Below are 21,434 nucleotides of genomic sequence, written 5' to 3'. Positions count from 1 at the left end.
TAGAAATTTCTTACACCTTAAACATGCTGGTCTAAGCCATGAAGGAAAGGTGCAATACAGCAAGAAACATTTAGATAGTACATTTTCTGCATACACAAGAGCCACCGATACATATGCCATTTTTACATCCGTTTGCTTTGCATTGGGCCTTGCAGGTAGCGCAGCTAAAAGGGCAGTTTTCGCACCTGCATAGCTTGCCACTTTCAGGGCAATTGCCAGGTACGCACGACGAGCCTATTTGGCTGCAGAGGTTCTGGCAGGAGACACACACACAGGCTCCATTCATGCAGGCTCCATGGCCACAATCTCCACATTCATAGCTGGAGCAGTCGAACTTGCAGTCACTGTCTGCTCCATGTGCGGAATCCCAACCTGTAACAGTAAAACAGTGAGTTTTTATGAAGGAGCAGCTCGTGTGGTTTTCTGCTGTTTATCACAAATCGTAGATTTTTGAAGTTTCTCTTTATTGTAATGTGAAGCACCTACTTTAACTTTCCTTGAGCATTACTTAGCTTTCCAACCTTTACTCAGTTCTTAGTACTACAACAAATCTATGTAACCTTGACATAGCTTTAACTTGATGCTATTTTTTGAATTTCAATGCTGCCAGAATCTGGTGTTTTTACCCTGAGAAAAAATGAGCATCAGATATATTCGAGCAAAATATTTGGAGCTTATGCGAAGTTATCAGCATTCTAAAAGATATTTTACTAACTATAGTAAGTCTCAGGTATACCTATACTATAGTAAGTCTTAGGTATACCTATACTGTAGTAAGTCTTAGGTATACCTATACTATAGTAAGTCTTAGGTATACCTATACTGTAGTAAGTCTTAGGTATACATATACTATAGTAAGTCTCAGGTATACCTATACTGTAGTAAGTCTTAGGTATACCTATACTGTAGTAAGTCTTAGGTATACCTATACTATAGTAAGTCTTAGGTATACCTATACTATAGTAAGTAACATATGTATACGTACTGTAATAAGTGAGAGGTATACCTACACTATATTAAGTAACATATGTACAGATACTGTAATAAGTCTCAGGTATACATATACTATAGTGAGTAACATATGTATGCATATATTATAGTTTGTCACAGGTATATATATATACTATAGTAAGTCACAGGTATACCTATACTGAAGTAAGTTTCAGGTATACCTATACTATAGTAAGTAACATATGTACATGTACTGTAATAAGTCAGAGGTATACCTACACTATAGCGAGTAACATATGTACATATGCTGTAATAAGTCTCAGGTATACCTATTCTATAGTAAGTAACATGTGTACATGTACTGTAATAAGTCAGAGGTATACCTACACTATTGTAGTAAGTTACATGTATGCATATATTATAGTAAGTCACAGGTATACATATACTGTAGTACGTTTCAGGCATTCCTATACTATGGTAAGTCACAGGTGTCCATATGACATCATTTTAGTCTGTGTCAAAAATAACTTTTGATTTACGTTTCAAGTTTTAACATTTTGTTAACATTTGTCATCTGTAGTGTTGAAATACTGTTAGTAAAACAGGCTTTATCTGTAGTCAAATAAGCATGCTGTGCTGCCTTTAAAAGCAAGTATAGTTTATGAAGCAATCAGTATAACCGTTGCTACTTATTTCAAAACTAGATAGTTGTAGGTAGGTTACATGTAAGCTATATGTATCCTATATGTAGGTTACATGTAGGCAGCAAAAGGCTCTACATTGACAAGCCAATTACTCCTTCAGTTGCTTGCAAGTACGGCTTAATTGTTTGAAAAGCCCAAGTTTATAGTGCTCTTTTCACCATTGCTTAACAAAGAATGAACACCCATCTTCAATTTGCTCATGGAGGGTTCAACCTGCACAGCATGCAGTTTTGCTTAGTTTACATAACCATAATGTTAGTACTGGGTGGGGGGTGACTAACCCATCCAAGGTTTATTGCTCATTTGTAGAAAAACAACTATACAAGTGGCACCATGAAGGTCGTATTGTTTGCAATAGATACACAGTGTACTTTAAAATATTACTAATATTGCAGGGTCAAGGAGGTTTCTATTTATAGATAGGGTAACCACGGCTGCCTAATGATGGTAGTAAAATTAAACCTTAGTCTATATTGTATTAATGAAAAGTCTTACTAGAAATATTAAACAACAACTCAGTACTAGTAGAAGTTAAGAAATTATGGTTCATGTCTGCATTATTTTATACTGAACTAAATCAGACCAGAACATTATCTGTTTCAAGGTAGAACAACTTCCTCTATTTGTTAAAGCTGATACTACACTTAGTTTTGCTTTTCAAAACTGGTGATTGTTTTAGGTGATCTTTCAACAGAGCAAAGGCTTTTTTCATATGCTCAGCTGAGAAATCATGAGTTAAGGTGAGGAATCGTGAGCTAAGGTGAGGAATCATGAGCTAAGGTGAGGAATCATGAGCCAAGGTGAGAAATCATGAGTTAAGGTGAGGAATCATGAGCTAAGGTGAGGAATCATGAGCTAAGGTGAGGAAGCATGAGCCAAGGTGAGGAATCATGAGCTAAGGTGAGGAATCATGAGCTAAAGTGAGGAATCATGAGCTAAGGTGAGGAATCATGAGCTAAGGTGAGGAATCATGAGCTAAGGTGAGGAATCATGAGCTAAGGTGAGGAATCATGAGCTAAGGTGAGGAATCATGAGCTAAGGTGAGGAATCATGAGCTAAGGTGAGAAATCATGAGCTAAGGTGAGGAATCATGAGCTAAGGTGAGGAATCATGATCTAAGGTGAGGAATCATGAGCTAAGGTGAGGAATCATGAGCTAAGGTGAGGAATCATGAGCTAAGGTGAGGAATCATGAGCTAAGGTGAGGAATCATGAGCTAAGGTGAGGAATCATGAGCTAAGGTGAGGAATCATGAGCTAAGGTGAGGAATCATGAGCTAAGGTGAGGAATCATGAGCTAAGGTGAGAAATCATGAGCTAAGGTGAGAAATCATGAGCTAAGGTGAGGAATCATGAGCTAAGGTGAGAAATCAAAACCCTTTACAATCAGTTTAAATTGGAAGATGATAAGATATCTTTAATGTGAAATTTGCTAAAAAAACTTTTAATACTGGATGCAGTTCAAGCAAGCTCTGGCAGCAGTTCAGGCAAGCTCTGGCAGCAGTTCAGGCAAGCTCTGGCTGCAGCTCAGACAAGCTCTGGCAGCAGTTTAGACATGCTTTTCTAATGGACATGACAAACCTGATTATTTTCTAAAACAAGCTGTAGGCAAACTGGGTGTTTAGGCATGCCTATCTAATGTTAGTTAGAATAATGATAGCTGGAGTTCTATGTAACCGAGCCACTGCAGCACACTAATTACATTCAAGTAACATCAAGATCAATGGAGCTGAATGCGTGACTGCTTTAAAACTTGCATAAACATTCTACCAGCTTAAAGTAGTAATTTGTGGAGAAGCAAAAGAAATGCTTGATAGATTTGTTGACAAATGTCTGTACTAAAATATTAATGTGATCTGAACCAACTTTCCGATGTGTCTAGGAGAAATGTTACTTACACAAGGCCAGAAGGCTTGCACCAAGAATAAATGCTACAATTCCTCCTCACATATTCTTTGTTCAGTCTCTCAACTTGTAAATCTGACAATAAAATCATGATGATATAATAATTATGTATAATATTGATGATAAAGGACTATATGCAAAGAATTACGGTCAAGAAGAACAGAGGCAGAAGCAAAACAAAACAATTTGTGACATAATAAATATCAATGTAATTATTTTTTATGTAATATAATAAAGCATTAAAGAAGTGATGAGTCTGAAATAGTCTTTTTTGCAACAAAACATTAACTACTGAGTGTGATTATTGAACAACCAGCATACATTATAAGCATGGTATATGGTAACAGTATATATGATAACAGTATGTATAGTAACATCATATATGATAACAGTATATGTGATAAGAGTATATATGATAAAATTATATATGGTAAGAGCCTATACTTATGATAACAGTATGCGTGATAAAGGTTCATGTGATGTTGGCATTAATTTTTCATTTCAATCAATTTTCAGCTAAATAGAGCAATTTAATTTATAATATATACAGAGCAAACAACAATGCATAAAAAACTTGAAACATACATTTTTATTAAACATTTGAATGCATGTTACGGCATCTTAAAATTGTTTCAAAGCTGTAGAGTGCTGAAATGACTTGTAGCAGCATGGTGTTATCATTTCTCTAATGTCTAACATCAATCAACAAAACATACAATATTTAGTTACCATTATTATTAGTGCTTTGGAGCCTTGGCCCAAGATAACTCGGAAATATGTTTTTCTACTCACACCTAAGCTTGAGTAAACGCTGATTTATTGTTTCACGTTGTTTGTACGTAATTCCAAAATATGAATTAATACAAACTTATGGGGTTTTTTGTTCTGACATATGTTTTCAGTATAATTTCAAAGTTGCAAGTCTATTGGACTTTTCGTGTTTGAGATATCAAAATACCAACAGCACTTTTAACTAATCAAGAAATTAAAAATGGCTGCCAACAGAACGCTATTTTTTACACTTATGGTTTGCCTAAGATTAGAAAACTTTTGTCGCTGAGTGCAAGTATAAGTGGTCAGCATAATTTTAACTTATCAAATTGGTTTTATTTTTAATTTTGAGATTTTTTAGAAACGCTGAGAGTACTTATAACAAACCAAAAATGAAAAATTTCTTTCGTCATAACATTAGTTTTTAATAACATACTGGTTGACATTGTTAGTAATGACAGCAAAAACTATACAAAAATAGAAACTTCCTCAGCGGCAAGAGCTTTGCATTAGAAATATTTGTTTTTCTATTCATAAAATATGCAAGCTCTATCATACTCAGTTTACATCAACCATTGTTTCTTCAGCGACCTTTAAAACATCACATCTCTGAAAGAATGTGAAATACAAGCTATTAACTATATTTGATTTTTTTTTTTTCAAAATGTTTTATAACCTTGTAGTTTTAATATGCCATACAGTTCCAAAGGAACTGTGCTGCTCTAAAAAATTCACAGTAGATTGAAAGTAGTTGATATGGTGTAGTGTCAGAGAGCTTACTTGCGTACCGAAGATCAGGCTTTAAAGTGTAAATAATTATTAATTAAAAAGACATCTACACATTTATTTCTCAAAGTATGTCTGTCTGTCATTTCCGCTGTAGCGCATGCTGATCATTTTACCAAAGTGGCCACGCGTTACGATGCCCCTGCTAAGAAATATTTTTCGGAAGCTTCAATTACTAAACGTGGAGTCTCCAGACCAATTCTTCTCACGCGGACAATTATATTGTCTCCGTGGGAAGAGCCTTGACATTATCTTTCCGTTTGGCCAGCCAACGACAGTACAATATCTCATCTTTACATTTGTACCGGTATTGAGAGGTACCAGTATCGCCGTATTCAATGTTTAGATAGATAGCTTCTGCTGCAACAGTAACTTTTTTATACACACACTTTTATGCAAGAATTGTTATTATTAATTCTACATATTCAGCATTTTTATTTTGTTTTTTCAGTTCTTATTAATTGTATCATTACCGAATCAACTTTTATTGTAATTGTAGCAAAACTGACTTAATTTAGCTATTACTTGCTAATTATTTCCCATTTACATCTAAACCTTTTTATAGTTGTTATATTTTAATTTATTTGACCTGCGCAAAACATTTTCTTTATGATATGAAGTTTATAAGTTGTTTGACAAAGTTTGAAAACCTTCGCAGCTGTTATTTTCTCTCTTAATTTATTTCAATTACACAAAACACTTTTCTCATGATATGTAATTTGAAAGTTAGAATGGCAAATGTTGTTATCTGTTAAAAACAAATCAATTTTCTGTCCAAAGACTTTTTTATTACCCGGGCATCGCCGAGTAGCACAGCTATTCAACAATAAGATACAAGCAATTTTGGTCAACAAGCATTTTTCTAACCAAAACCTAGTTGCTTAGGAACACATCAAAACAATTTTCAAACATTTAAAACAATTTACTAAACATCACTAATGAACATTGTAAAAACATTAACTTCTATTTCATGTGACAAAAACTTGTATTTTAACTCACCTTCACCAGTCTACACAAAGGAAACAGACAAGGGTGGAAGAGTAGGTACCCTCTTTATATAACAACTGAAAGCTGAACACACCAATCACATCCCTTCCTTTGGTGAGACAAATCAATTTACTCACAAAATCTTTGTTTCTGGAAGTTAACAGAAGCCTTTAGGAGCAAAAAGTTTTATAAATTCTTTGACTTCTGAATTTGGAGAATGCTGATTGGTTGAAATGTTGCTGTAGAGGCTGTAAAGATGAGAGACATTAGCGCACCAAGGAATCATTCAACAATCTATTTTATAAAGCAAATATCAAATCAACCAATATTTTTGAGCTATTCAGAATTCCAAGTTTTCACATAAAACTGACATTAGTTCCATTAGCAATAAGAACTTTAGTGATTGGCTGTTAATAAACAAATCAAATGATTGAGCTTTGGTAGTAGTTTATATATAACACCATTAATTTTTTTAAAGGTGCTAAGTGGTGACAGCGAGATCATTTAATTAATGGATTACGGTATGGCTCATAGAGCAAGAATCTGTGTAATGAAAAGATCTAATCAAAGATAATGAGCAGTAGTCAAAAGACGCCATCAGAACGAGCTTATGGCAAAAGAGCATAGAGTAACAGAGTTTATATCAAGGAGACAGATTAAGCTGCCTATCATGGCCTACTCATCATTGCAGCATAAAAATATTTGGCCACCAAAAGATTCCTTAAGCATTCCATAGGCATAAATTTACAAGAGTTGTAAAATTTCCATAATGAAATACTGGGACTTAAAACATAACATTATATAGCATATGAACAATTAGCAGAAACCTCTCTGTTATCAAAGTGGGTCATGTTTGTGTTTGAGTATTTCATTTAGTATAGTTAGTTAATCATGACATCTTATAGAGGCTGTTGCTTCTCATGCAGATAGCTTTCAGATTATGATATCATACTAACATCACTTCAATATACGGAACAAAACAAGTAATTTGCTGTTAGTGTCAGTTTCTGTGACCTTCTGGTTGTCTTCGTACATTATAGTTTCTGAGAATCTGTAGTTCAAGTGATTGCTTAGTCATTTTTTAAACCATGTTGTATTAGACTAAATCCTAACCTGGCCTCAATTGCTAACTTGGCTGTCCTACACTCAATGCTGGCTTAGCTACCTTGCTCAAGTGCTAACCTGGTTTTCCTGCACCAAATGCTTGCCTAGCTACCCTGCACCAAATGCTAACCTGGTTGTCCTAGACTCAATGCTGGCCTAGCTACCTTGCACAAGTGCTAACCTGGTTTTCCTGCACCAAATGCTTGCCTAGCTACCCTGCACCAAATGCTAACCTGGTTGTCCTAGACTCAATGCTGGCCTAGCTACCTTGCACAAGTGCTAACCTGGTTTTCCTGCACCAAATGCTTGCCTAGCTACCCTGCGCCAAATGCTAACCTGGTTGTCCTAGAGTCTAGGACAGCTCAGCAACACAATGTTAACCTGGCTGCTTTGGACTAAATGCTAACCTGCTTGTTCTGGACTAAATGCTTGCCTGACCTTTTTGCACCGAATTTTAATCTGGTTGCCTTGCCCGAAATGTTAACTTGGATGCCTTTTACCAAATTCTAACTTTATTACCCTTCACAAGATTTTGATCTGCTTTTCTTATACCAAAATTTAACCTACTTTTTTGCATCAAATACTAACCCAGCCGCCTTGCGCTAAATGCTGTCCTATAAAGTTTCGAAGTAAAAAAATTTTCTTCTTAACCTGCTGACGTTTTTTTAAATTGATTTGTATTATCGTTTGATCAAAATCTCTCAGATCACTTCTTTAGCTAGATCAGCTGATCTGCAGGCGCCACTTTAATTTGCTGCCACATACCATTTGTAGAAGGCTGCAATATACCACTTGTAGGAGGCTGTGGGTTACAAACTCATTGCAGCCAGTATAAACCCTAGAGTCATGGTTTTCTGTCCTATTTTAGGGTTGGTAAAGGAAGACCAAAAAGCATTAAAAAACAGTTGTACTTGCTTACAATTAGTTTGGTTCTGTTTTGAGTAGACCACCATTAACCAATTTAGAAACTTGTAGTCAAATTCTAAATTTGGAACTGGAAACAAACCACGTACTAAAAGCAGGCTAACTCAAATCCTGAGTATTCAGCTTTCACATACGCAGGATTGTTGAAGAAACACAAACGATTGACAAGGAACAGTATAGGGAAAACATATCAAATACAAGCAGCCATTACATCAAGAGCTAGCTCAAAGTATTGGCTGAGGTGCTGTGAAATGCTCAAATGAAGCAAATGCTCAAGTGTGTGTGCGTGCGTGCGTTTGTCTACATATGTCCAGAGTTGTTCTTGAATTGTTATTGTTTTATATGTTCAGTGTGATATTAATATTATCAATTATGGGCTATATAGATGTGATGCCTACACCATGTTGTGGTTACTTTTACTCTGACAGCAGAAAAAGATACCAAAAATGTACTTATGGATATCTACATGAGTTTTTTCTGCCGGTTAACTCTCTACCAAAAGTATGCATTTTTTACAGATCAACTCCTTCCAAGAAGTATGTCTTTTTTGCACGTCAGGTTTTTACCAGAAATATGGCCTGAGAATTTTGTAGAAGATGGTACTACATACCGAATGCTGCCCTGTCACTGGTTGCCGTTTTAAGTGGACCTATTAGCCTTAATCAGTGTTCTATCATTATGGTGTAAATGGGCTGTCTGTCTGTTCTATCAGTTATTTTACTCTCCTAAAGGTGGTCAAGATAACATTGATATTATGATAAGTTTTTATCATTATTACTTAATACTGAGCTCTATCATATTGTTATTGCCTGTACTGCACCTGTATATCAGTCATTGTTGTCAACATGATAGCTCTGGCATTACATTTTATGGGATATTATGCTAAATCCCTGGTTATAATTATACTACACTGTATGACTGGTATATGTTTCACTATGCTTGCGGTCTCACACATGACTGATTAAAATATGCACATTGTTCATTTTGCCTCATGCTAGATAAGGATGCAGCAAATGTGACCAGACTGTTAAATCAGTTAAATATTTACCTGCCTATAGTGTAAATCTGAAGGCAAAAGAAATCCTTAATAGAAGACATGAGAAATTTGATATAGCTTTAGTAAAATCACTAAAGTAGGTTTTAGGACTAGTACAGATGGTTTGTCTTAACGACATTATTAAAATCAAGGTTTGTCTGTTCCTGCTAAAATATGTTATTATTCAATTACTCATGTACAAATAAAGGAAGATACAGACTCACACATTTACTCGTATACAGCATAAAATTATGCTCCTATTTCCCTAAGCCCTGAGACGCAGTTCAAAGTTTAAGGAAATTATTTTTAATATATCAGTCATTGTTGTCAACATGATAGCTCTGGCATTACATTTTATGGGATATTATGCTAAATTGCTGGTTATAATTATGCTACACTGTATGACTGGTATATGTTTCACTATGCTTGTGGTCTCACACATGACTGATTATAATATGCACATCATTCATTTTGCCTCATGCTGGATAAGGATGCAGCAAACCTTACCAGATTGGGAAATCAGTTAAAGGTTGACTTGCAACAAAATTCACATTACAGTGATTTGGCATCAAAACTTATCGTAGTACTAGTTTATGACAAACACTGGGTTTTACCGAAGACCTCGTATCAAATATAGATGCTTGCTACTTTACAGTTTTGTTTCAGCATTATTCAATCGTCAAGACGTAATCTGATCATGTGACCCAATACCTCGAAAATAAATTTGCAGCACTTTTCGATTATCACAGGTGACCAACTGGCTCGTCATGATTATCAGACAATGATATGTACTCCTTCGAGCTAAGGTTAAGAAGTTTAACGATTTTTTACGGTAAGTTATAAAATATCAGTGCTAAAAGTGACAGCATTACAATGACGATAAAACAGACGCGTAAGAACAATAGACATAGTTTTATTGAATGAGTGAAGTATATTTGTGAAAATATTTCGACGAATAAGGTTGCATGAAAGTGTAAACAGAAACCATCTCTCACAACTACATCACATTTGAGCCGTTTTGGAAAGGGAATCCAAACTACGGCGGTCTCGTGTGGCTGCGATTTTCTGTTGGTTTTTGAGCTTTTAAGAGCTTGTAATCACCTTTCCACATATTTGGCATCTACAACGCAACAGAGTAAGACATGGTGAATCTTTTCATATCAAATAACGGTAATGTGAATTTTGTTGCAAGTCAACCTTTAAATATTTACCTGAATATAGTGAACACCTGAAGGCAAAACAACTTGATAGAAGGCATTAGAAATTTGTTATAGCTTTAGTAAAATCAATAGAGTAGGTTCTACGCCTAGTACAGACGGTTTAGGACATTTTTAAAATGAAGGTTTGTCTGCTCCTGCTTGACTATGTTACTAGTCAATTACTCTTGTACGAATAAAGTAGAGATAGACTCACACGCTTATTTTATATAGAATAAGATTTTCATGAAATGCAGTTCGAAAGTTAGGGAAAAATTCCAAATATTTACTATAATAAGAGCCACAATCCATTTGTCCGAAGCAACGCTAAGTGAAATCCCAAGTCTACTAACAAGTGTGCGTAACCACAAGGCTATGCTATTTTTATCACACCCATCACTCTTACCATATACTGTTACAGTACTCTTAGTCTCTTACGATTGCACTTGCAAAATGTGCACTTTTGTGTTATTAATTGGTATAATGCGCTCGGGTTATGATGCCCCTGTTATTAGACACGACGGTCTTTTTATCTTTGCCGTACCAAGATAAAAATGTTTTCAAATTTCTCCTACCATACGATATCAACCCAAGATTTTATCTAAATTAAAATTTGGCCGTCGGTGTGCCGATTATGTTGAAATAACAAAGATGACCATGCGATATTACCAAAATTCTTTTCATAATGCATGAAAAAGATACCATGCTCGGTCTCTATCTCAGTTCAACATTATTCGTTATAAGTTATAGTGAAAATGAATACGGGATAAAAATTTAGACGATGACAGTTGAAGTTTAGTAAAATACATACTAAAACTTAGCTTTGAATGTGTGTCTTGTAAGCTTAAATTGTAAGCTTTGTAATTGTTTTTGTTATCTGTCAGTCTCGAAGGTAAGAACTTCTACGGTACATACTACATGCTGTGCATTGTAATGTTACATTTTATTACAGTTCGTAACTATTAAATACACTAAGGTTATTTTAGGTAACTATAGTTATTAAAATTAACATATTACTTTGTTGCTAACTTTTAATATGTACTGTGTGTTTATAAAGTTTTGATGACTTTTACTAGGGAGCGTTTTCATTAGAAAATTATTTTGGGTTTCTAAACCACTCTATTCAACATTTTCGCCTTGCGATACCAACACTGAAAAGAATTAAAATCATATAATCGTATACCAAATCATTTTTTATTGTAATCGTAGCAAAACAGACTTTATTTAACCATTACTCACTAATTATTTTCCATTTACATTTAAACTCCTTTACAGTTGTTGTATTTTGTCTCCTAATTTATCGAACTGCACAACAAACCTTTTTCATGATTTGAAGTTTGAAAGTTACGGTTGTTTGAAATAGTTTGAAAACCTATTTAGCCGATGTATTTTTTCTCTTAGTTTATTTGAGTTGCACAAAAAAACTATTCTCATGATATGAAGTGTGAAAATTAAAATGGTAACTTTTGCTGCATGTTAAATAAAAATGAATCTTAAAATTTCTGTGAAAGCTTTTTTTATTACTTGAGCAATGCTGGAAATTCAGCTGATCTCTATATAAAATTCTCAATGTTTGTTTGTCGTTTGTCGTTTGTCGTTCGTCTGTCTAGTTATAACCAACAAGTTTTAGAAACAAAAATTTTACTTCGCACTGGATTTGTATACTAAAAGTTCAACCAACCTTAACCAGGCCTGTATTTCCTGGTTGCGAGTTGGAGCGGCTGCAAATGTTAGGCGACAAGTTATTAACAACTGGGGGTTGGGGCGGTGTAAGCCTCAACAAGGTTCGGGGCAGTGCTCTGGACCATTTAAACATCAACAACCCTCAAGGTACGCATAAACGCAATCAACTTGATCATCATCATGATCAAGCATAACGTAACAATTATCAAACTGGCTCCTATTATGTTTATTATTAATGGTATTATTATTAGGGTCTTATTGTCTAGCTTAAGTTATGAGCTTAAGTTACTAGCTCACCAAGTAAGTTACTCAAATTCATTAGTAATTATTTCACTACCTGCGCAACACTGCGCACTCATATAGCGGGTTAAACATAGATTTGAGTGATTGGTTGAGAAAATTTACTAGGGTGGAGCTAACAAGGCTTGTTACAAGAAAATGTAATAATATTATTTAAAGTAGTCTGTGAGGCTGTATATAGAAGTTAACTGCAGAGCTCAATTACGGAAAAGACTATCAACAGAGTATGTCAAAGGTGCATTGCAATAAGGAATGGCAACTTTGAATAAAGCCATAATAATCATCGCTCTCTTTAATGACACAAAATTGAATAGAGGTTTGTGATAGCCTGGGCTCAACTCAATACTACTACTTTTAGAGTTGATTTGGTTTATCAGCATTTTGGTCATTTTAAAAACAATGAAAGTCAAGAGTTAAACCCTCGAGAGCTTTGCTTATGGATAAATAAGACCATTTTTTTGTATTATTTTGAGAAAAAAGTGAGTGGTTGTGTAATAAATATAAAATGCTGTATGTGCACTAAATATTCAGCTTATCTTTAGTAACACAAGGTTAGCAGACAGTGGTCGTTTTAAAAATAACTCCCAATGTTATTTTGATATCTCATAACTTCCGATAACATCACAAATAAACTCTGTAGTTCGTAATGATTACAGTTAATGTTGCATTTAATTAAAGCATGATTTGTTGTCCATGTCTTCAATATACATTGGGTAGAGAATGTAAAGGTCGTGAAGGTCGAAGGTCGCGCCTTAACTTGTGCAGAGGTTTGTTACAAATTTTAAAGGCTCAATAAATTATCAAAAGGGCTAGAAGGGAAACACATCTGTAAATTGTTCACGAAATCTGTTTTTGAGTTTTCAATGTAGGCATTGAAAACTCAAATTGTTACATTCAAACAAGCCACAAAATAAGGAAAGAAAAGAGTTAGACAGATGCTTTATTCAAGAAAACATACAGCAGTCACTTTGACTATTTTTGGCTCTGCTCAAGGCAATCACAGATATATTAAAGGCTTTATATGCAATAAAGCTTTTTATACAAAAAAAACTTTATTGTAGGGTTGTAACATATTTATTAATTAAATATGAACAGACTCAGTTCAGTATGAACATTTCAGAAGGTGCCGTCTTATTGCAATGTTGAAAATGAGCTTTTGAAAAACCTGTTACAGAATGCTCAATGTGTAAAGGATCTGACTCCGGTAGCTGAGTCAGCTTTACTTCCTAACAAGGGAGTCGCAACCTGGGCTACTGGCTGACTTTGTCCGAGGCCTGATTGACCTGCCTGTGGCGGTCAAGTCAGTCCAAGGCAAGAACCTAGTAGTCAGGCTTGCTCTGAAAACCAAGCCCCCGGCCTGCCTCTGGATCTCTATCTCAGGCTAGTCCGGATCCACTAATGGCTGGTCTTAAGACTGGATCTCTAGTGCCATGGCACACCCGATCGAGTCTAGACAAGGCCGTGGATCGCCTCCTAGCCTTCTTAGAGTCACCCTGGCAGTTCCGTCTGTTGGTTGTATTGAGCCTGCTTGCACAATCGGTGAGCCAACCAGGCAGGCGTCAAAATAGAGGCAGTTCGTATGAGTATATAGCAGTTTATTATCGATATCTTTAATACAAGTATGCACGAGTATGAGTGAAATCAAGCACACCTTGCCTGTCTATCGCGCTGGCTTATATAGCCAGCGCCTATCGTTTAACTCCGCCTACTGATCTATTTATATCACAAAGGAAACAACATGATAGTTATGTAACAAAAAGGCAGTTCAGTAATACAAGGGCAGTTCAGTGATACGGTTATATAATAATAAAAAGGCAGTTCAGTAATACAAGGGCAGTTCAGTGATACAGTTATATAATAATAAAAAGGTAGTTCAAGTATGCAATAAGGGAAGTTCGAGAGGTTCGGTTAAATGATAGTGCGGATATATATATGAGTGCAGTAAATAGTACACAGGCATGTCCCGGTCCTCCACAATATTATGTTAAGTTTCTATCGTTATTACATAATTCTGAGCTCTATCATATTGTTATTGCCTGCACTGCACCTGTATATCAGTCATTGTTGTCACCATAGCATCTGACATTACATTTTATGGGATATTATGCTAAATCGCTGGTTATAATTATACTACACTGTATGACTGGTACATGTTTCACTATACTTGCGGTGTCACACTTGACTGACTAAATATGCACATCATTCATTTTGCCTCATGCTTGATAAGGATGCAGAAAACCTTACCAGATTGTGAAATCAGTTAAATATTTACCTGAATATAGTGTAAATCTGAAGGCAACAGAAATCCTTAATAGAAGACATGAGAAATTTGATAGAGCTTTAGTAAAATCACTAAAGTAGGTTTTAGGACTAGTACAGATGGTTTGTCTTTACGACATTATTAAAATCAAGGTTTGTCTGTTCCTGCTAAAATATGTTATTATTCAATTACTCATGTACAAATAAAGGAAGATACAGACTCACACGTTTACTCGTATACAGCATAAAATGATGCTCCTATTTCCCTAAGTCCTGAGACGCAGTTCAAAGTTTAAGGAAAATTTTTAACATATACAGTAGGTATATAAAATTTTGATGACTTTTACCAGGGAGCGTTTGAATTAGACAATTATTATGGGTTTTTATACCACTCTATACGACATTTTCGTTTTACGATACCAACACTGAAAAGAATTAATATCATATAATCGTATACCAAATCATTTTTCATTGTAATCATAGCAAAACAGACTTTATTTAACCATTACTAGCTAATTATTTCCCATTTACATTTAAACCCCTTTACAGTTGTTTTGTTTTGTCTCCTAACTTATTCGAACTGCACAACAAACCTGTTTTCCCGATATGAAGTTTGAAAGTTACAGTTGTTTAAAAAAAACTTGAAACCTTTATGGCTGCCGTATTTAGGCTTATTCAAAAATGGTAACTGTTGCTGCATGTTAAATAAAAATAAGTCTTGGGTGAAAGCCTTTTTTATTACCCGAGCAACGCTAGAAATTCCGCTGATTTCTATATAAAAATTTCAATGTTTGTTTGTCGTTTGTCGTTCGTCTGTCTAGTTATAGCCAACAAGTTTTAAAAACAAAAAATCCACTTCACACTGGATTTGTTCTTGGAACCTTTAAGTGCGCAGACAGGCAATTTACTGCAGTACAACCAGCCTAAAAGTGCAACCAGCCTTAGCAATGAATAATCAGGCACTTATCCATTACATTAGTTGAAATGCTCACACGCAAAGCACTTGGTAAAATAGTAGCACTCTTGATCATCACGCATAACGTAACAATGATCAAGCTGGCTCCTATTATGTTTATTATTAATAGAATTATTATTAGGCTCTTATTGTCTAGCTTAAGTTACGAGCTTACCAAGTAAGTTAGTCAAAAAACTCATTGGTAATTATTTTACTACCTGTGTAATGTTGGGCACTCATATAGCAGATTAAAATTAAATTTGAATGAGTTGTTCAGAAGATTGACGAGGGCGGAGCTAACAAGGCTTGTTACAAGAAGTTGTAATAATAGTATTTAATGTAGTTTGTGAGGCTATATATAGTAGTTAACTGCAGGGCTAAATTACGTAAATGACTATCAACAGAGTGTGTCAAAGGTGCATTGCAATAAGGAATGATAACTTTAAATAAAGCCATAATAATCATCGCTTACTTTAATGACATAAAATTGAGTAGATAATTTGAGATAGCCTGGGCTCAACTCAATTCTGATAATTTTAGAGTTGATTTGGTTTATTAGCATTTTGATCATTTTGAAAACAATAAAAGTCAAGAGTTAAACGTTCAAGAGTTTCTGTTACGAATAAATAAAACCATTTTAGTATTATTTCGAGACATAAGTCAGTGCTTGTGTAATAAATATATAATGCTGTATGTGTACTAAATATTCAGCTTACTTTTAGTAACACAAAGGTAGTAGACAGTGGCCGTTTTAAAATAACTCCCGATATTATTTTGATATCTCATAACCTACGATAACATCCCAAATAAACTCTGTAGTTCGTAATGATAACAGTTAATGCTGCACTTAATTGAGGCGTGATTTGTTGTCCATTTCTTCAATATACTTTGGGTAAAGAATGTGAAGGTCGCGAAGGTCAAGCCTTAACTTGTACAGAGGTTTGTTACAACCTTTAAAGGCTCAATGAATTATCAAAAGAGCTAGAAGGGGAACACATCTGTAAATTGTGCATGAAATCTATTTTTTGAGTTTTCAATGTAGGCCTACTCGTTACATTCAAACAAGCAAAAAATAAGGAAAGAAGAGAGTTAAGATGCTTTACTCAAGAAAACATACAGCAGTCACTTTTACTATTTTTGGCTCTGCTCAAGGCAATCACAGATATATTAAAGGCTTTATATGCAATAGAGCTTTTTGTACAAAAAAAACTTTATAATAGGATTTGTAACATGTTTATTAATCCCATGTAACCAGATTCAGTTCAATATGAATATCGCAGAAAGTTCCGTCTCATTGCAATGTTGAAAATGAGCTTTTAAAAAACCTGTTACAGAATGCTTATTGTTTTTAGCAAACTACCAGCTTTGATTTTGTCCAAGTGTTGAAGATTGACTTACAAAAAATTTTGGTCCATTTTTTCAGAAAGTAGCGATATTTTTTCATCATTTGCAATTGTTTTATATGTTGAAGGTAATCTGACTGCCAGGATGTTTCAATATTAAAACTGACAAAACTTGATCGTTAAAATATTTGTTGTTGTTGCAATAGTTGATTTCGGCTATTGCGTTCAAGTGGCAGCATTACGAGTCTTCATCCCGTTGATCTCTTTTCAACTAGAAACATCGCAATCAGACTTTTGTTTTTATCTGAGCATTTTAACTCCTATCAAATAGTTCTGATTTTAATCTTAAAACACCCCCCTTCTCGGTCAAATTATCTCAAGCATCAAAAATAATCACAAAAGTTAAAAAAATACTCATCTTTTTAAGAAAATCAACTAAAATTTTGTGTAAGTTTATTTTTTAAAGTTGTTCAGTTAAATTCCTCAACAGTTTACAGAATGTTTACAGTTTATTCGGCTTATGAGAGCAAACTCTCTAGAAATAGAAGCTTGTGATTGGTTTGGAAATGCTTTACAGCCAGTTGCTATCACACTTCGACAGGTTTGTACCAACGCTTACCATAAGTTGGAGAAATAATAAAAACTTACATGATTGTTGAGTAAAGAACCGAATGTCTACTTCTTTTCTAACAAATACGTCTTGAAAATTTTATGAAAATCAGCGTTAGTAGCACAATGCTGCAACTTATAAAAATGAGGTAGTTAATTTTCTGAATTGATCAGAGGTTGAGTTGATTACATGCTTGGAACCTTTTTACTTTTTATAACTAGTTTCTTAATACTTTCTCAACTCAAGCTTTATAAGGAAGTATGCATTCTTTGGTTGAGCTTGTGTGTCTATATATAGCACTGAGAATACTGCCATTAGCACGAGAAAGATACTCAGAAGCAGGTACTTTTGTAGAGATAGCTGTCATACCAAAGCAGACCTCATGAACAGGTGTACTTATGTACTGCAGATAGCTCAAATACCGAAATAGTTTCATGATTTTATTACTTTTGTAGAGATAGCTGCCATACCAAAGCAAACCTCATGAACAGGTGTACTTATGTAGAGATAGCTCAAATACCAAAATAGTTTCATGACGTTATAGTGAAACTTATTATATGATATAATTACAGAATACATGCAATATTTAGCCAACAACTGCATCTGCACACGCCTCATCCTTAATACACATGGCAGACACACGGACATCAAGCTGTACGTTAGTTGGGGCTGTTGACCAGCCACATGTGAGCTCTTTAGTGACATCTATTTTCTTGACGAAATGAGTCTCTCTGTCATGTGACCATGGGTCTAGTTTAGCACATGATACCATGTGAAATCTGCAAGAGTTTGGAATCTTTACTATAATAAAAATCCTGTTTATTTGCCTGATGCCATGCTAAGTGAGTTAGGAAAAGGTCTGTCCAAACAAACCCGGATGTTTCGATATTTGGATTCCAAATTGGGGGTGCTACTACTAATACTCTACCACCTTTTCATATTCAAGAATAATGGTGTACATAGCTATTACACAGGACAATCTTTTGCTGCACACGGAACTAAAAGCCTACTACATGTAGCTTACAATAAAAAGAAAAAAACAAAAATCTAAACACAGTAAAATAGGCTAAATGTAACGAATTCAACCAATCATTTGACGGAAACTATATAAGGTTAGAAGAAAGAGGAAGACATAGGTAAAGAGACAAGATAAGTTGAGCTACATCTGTAGACAGTCATACAATGTCAGGCACATGTATGACTGTCATATGTGATGTGAATATTCATACCGAGGAGCAGGAAGATCAATAATTACAACAAGTCATTTGGTCAGCCGCTGGACATTCATAGTAGTGATTCTTCATCTATCCAATAATAGTAAAACTTTGCTATTATAAAATATATTATTACATAAATCATAATTAGGTATTATGATATATAAGACGACATACTGTCAAAAAAATAAAAATAGTGTTTTACATGGTACAGAGGCAGCGAACAGCATGATGTACTCAAATAAAGATGAAAGATTTTTACCTCAATGAAAGAATTAATAAATTGGTAAATATTATTTAAAAAGAGTATAGAATTGCACACAAGAGAAAGCTTAAATATGCATATTGAGTATTTCATTGACCAGCTAGAAATAGCACGGAAGTCTGGATAGCTGCTAAAAAGTTGCACTTTACTGCAAAAAGCCAAAAGTATTATGATATTTCTACAAAGAAAAGCCAAAAGTAGCATGATTTACTCAAATGCAGGAAGTCAACAAGTAGCATGGTCAACTCTACACACGTAAAAGGTAGAATAGAATTCACCATCATAATTCACACCAATAAGTCTTCCAATGATTTGCCAAACTCTATGAACATCATGTGAAAGACTCACCCAGATGGACAGCGAATTGGTTGGGATGTGTTAGTGAGTACTTGGTTAATAACCTTGGGTTGTAGATATTCAGAGTACTTGCAGTTCACCAATGCCTGTAAAAATAATCTTTTACTATTCATTAAATACTAGAGTAGATTGTATCACTGTTGTGCTGTGGCAGATGGTAAGGAACTATTCTATTGAAACTGGTCGAGGGAACAGTACCTTTATTTTAGATAACGTTAGAATAAACTTAATTTCGTTCATAGTTACGCACTTTTGCTTTCATATTTCATCTTTTGAATTCTCTGTCGAGACAAATCAGGCCTTTCTTTAAAATAATAATTTAAGATTGCGTTATAAAACATCTCATAGCATTAACTCACCACAGCTCTGGATGTTGCCCTTCCTTGCTTAAAAGCTGTGCATTGCCTTGTGTCAGAAACATTGAAAGCGGTTCCATCACAGAAAAGCTCATTCTTACAAACACACTCAGCAGCGTAGAAATGATCTGCAAACATAGTATTGGATGAAGAAATATACATGTACACTTGTGAACTACCCTTTCGTGAACCGGTAGTACCAAAACAATTCTACTAGGAAACTTTTAAGTTATAAAATAAAGCTATCGACTCTCAGTTCCATAAACTTTATTTCTGTATGCTTTTGTTTAAATAGCTAATCATCTCACCAATGATTAGATCATAACATTCATAAAAGGGATTTTTTGATGCTAATAGAAGAGAATGACAAAGTTAGCCATTTACCACAACACTACAATTGCATATTATTAACAGAAAAATGACAGAGATAGATATTCATGACTGCACTAAATGTACTTTCACACGAAAGTAACATAGAAGAGTAACAATATGCAATATCCACCCCTGCACTACCATCTGAGAAAGAAACTAACATCTTGCACTGTTGTATCAGAAGGCAATTTTTCAGTCGTTTGCGGTCAATTTGAACAGTAAGAAATAAAATGTTTTTACCTTCACAGACAACAGAAGAGTGGGCGTCATCTCGGTCTGCACTTTCTGGTCCTTCCATCCAATATCCCAAGTTTGTACTGCGTGATAAACAGTCGAACCCTACAAAAGATTCACAAGTGCATCAAGATGGACATCGCTGATAATAACTAGTTCTGTAGAGACACCAAGCAGGTCATCAATTCAAAGTCGGAGACTCATTACTCAAATAAATAATTTGCTACTCTATTAGTATTACAAACACATGTTAGTAACAGTTTTACATAAAACAATACTAAAACTTTCTCTAAACCCGCCATAGTTGAGGTCAAAGAAATCAAACACACAAAAGAGCACAATGGTAGTTATAAAAACTCTGTACATTATACACCAGCTCTTTGGTTAGCCCCTTCGGAGCTGGTTTCTGTACTTTTCAAATTAAAATGCAACTATGATATACAGTATATGAAGAAATTGTGAGTAATAATGCTACAATATAAATGATACACACTACAGGAGTCAGGTTCAAAGGCTAGAGTGAGATCTTCATAACTGTTGCATGTGGTTGTTGATAATATTTGTGCATCGTATTTGTGGGTAAAGTTTGTTATCAGTACAAAGATTTAAACTGACATAATGTATATCAGGGCTTATTACCTTCATTAATGCCATCTTCAGCTGACACTAAGGTCATCAGAGAAAGATTGAGTGAGAGTATTAGAAGTCGTCTAAACATCCTGGTTTTTCTAAAATATTAGGAAGAATAATTGGCTATCTCAGCATGGCTAGCATTATAAATAGGCAACGATGAATTAGCAAGTGGTAACAACTACATTTGTTTATGAGTACACAGAAAAATAATTCTTGTCAAACTACTGTAACAACAAAGATAAAAATATAGTTGGCAGTAACACAACTTTAAATCTCTGAATAGTATGCTAAGAAACTCAGTGAGTAAAGATAGAGTATATGCTAGAATTCATCAGCCAAAGCAGACGATAATGTATTTGGAGTTTTACATAACAACACAGAGTATTAACTCATAGAATAATAACTTGGTAGTTTAGTTATAATAAATGTGAATAGGAATAAATATTTAATGTGCATATCAGAACTCTTAAAACTTACAGAAAACATATAAA

The 21,434-nt window shown here is 34.7% G+C and overlaps 1 protein-coding gene across 1 annotated transcript; it reads right to left on the bottom strand.

The window, feature by feature from the left end:
* Positions 1 to 282: 282 nt before the first annotated feature.
* Positions 283 to 21,028, bottom strand: LOC137398824 (uncharacterized). Its single transcript, XM_068084999.1, has 6 exons — positions 20,950 to 21,028; positions 20,317 to 20,415; positions 19,708 to 19,832; positions 19,340 to 19,434; positions 18,108 to 18,291; positions 283 to 372 (listed from the first exon to the last, which is right to left on the bottom strand). Exons 1-6 carry the CDS (start codon positions 21,026 to 21,028, stop codon positions 283 to 285), a joined length of 672 nt encoding a protein of 223 aa, XP_067941100.1.
* Positions 21,029 to 21,434: the final 406 nt, after the last annotated feature.

The sequence above is a fragment of the Watersipora subatra genome, chromosome 6 (genome assembly GCF_963576615.1).
Source record: "Watersipora subatra chromosome 6, tzWatSuba1.1, whole genome shotgun sequence".
NCBI classification, from domain to species: Eukaryota; Metazoa; Bryozoa; class Gymnolaemata; order Cheilostomatida; family Watersiporidae; genus Watersipora; species Watersipora subatra.
Note: the sequence above shows the minus strand (reverse complement) of the source record. Positions and strands in the feature narration are given on the sequence as shown.

Excerpts from the sequence above, each read along its gene's own strand:
- LOC137398824 (XM_068084999.1), bottom strand. The coding sequence starts at position 21,028 with ATGTTTAGACGACTTCTAATACTCTCACTCAATCTTTCTCTGATGACC. Across the intron at positions 20,416-20,949 it reads TGAAGATGGCATTAATGAAG|GGTTCGACTGTTTATCACGC; the intron begins GTAATAAGCCCT and ends AATCTTTTGTAG. Across the intron at positions 18,292-19,339 it reads CCAATTCGCTGTCCATCTGG|ATTTCACATGGTATCATGTG; the intron begins GTGAGTCTTTCA and ends AAACTCTTGCAG.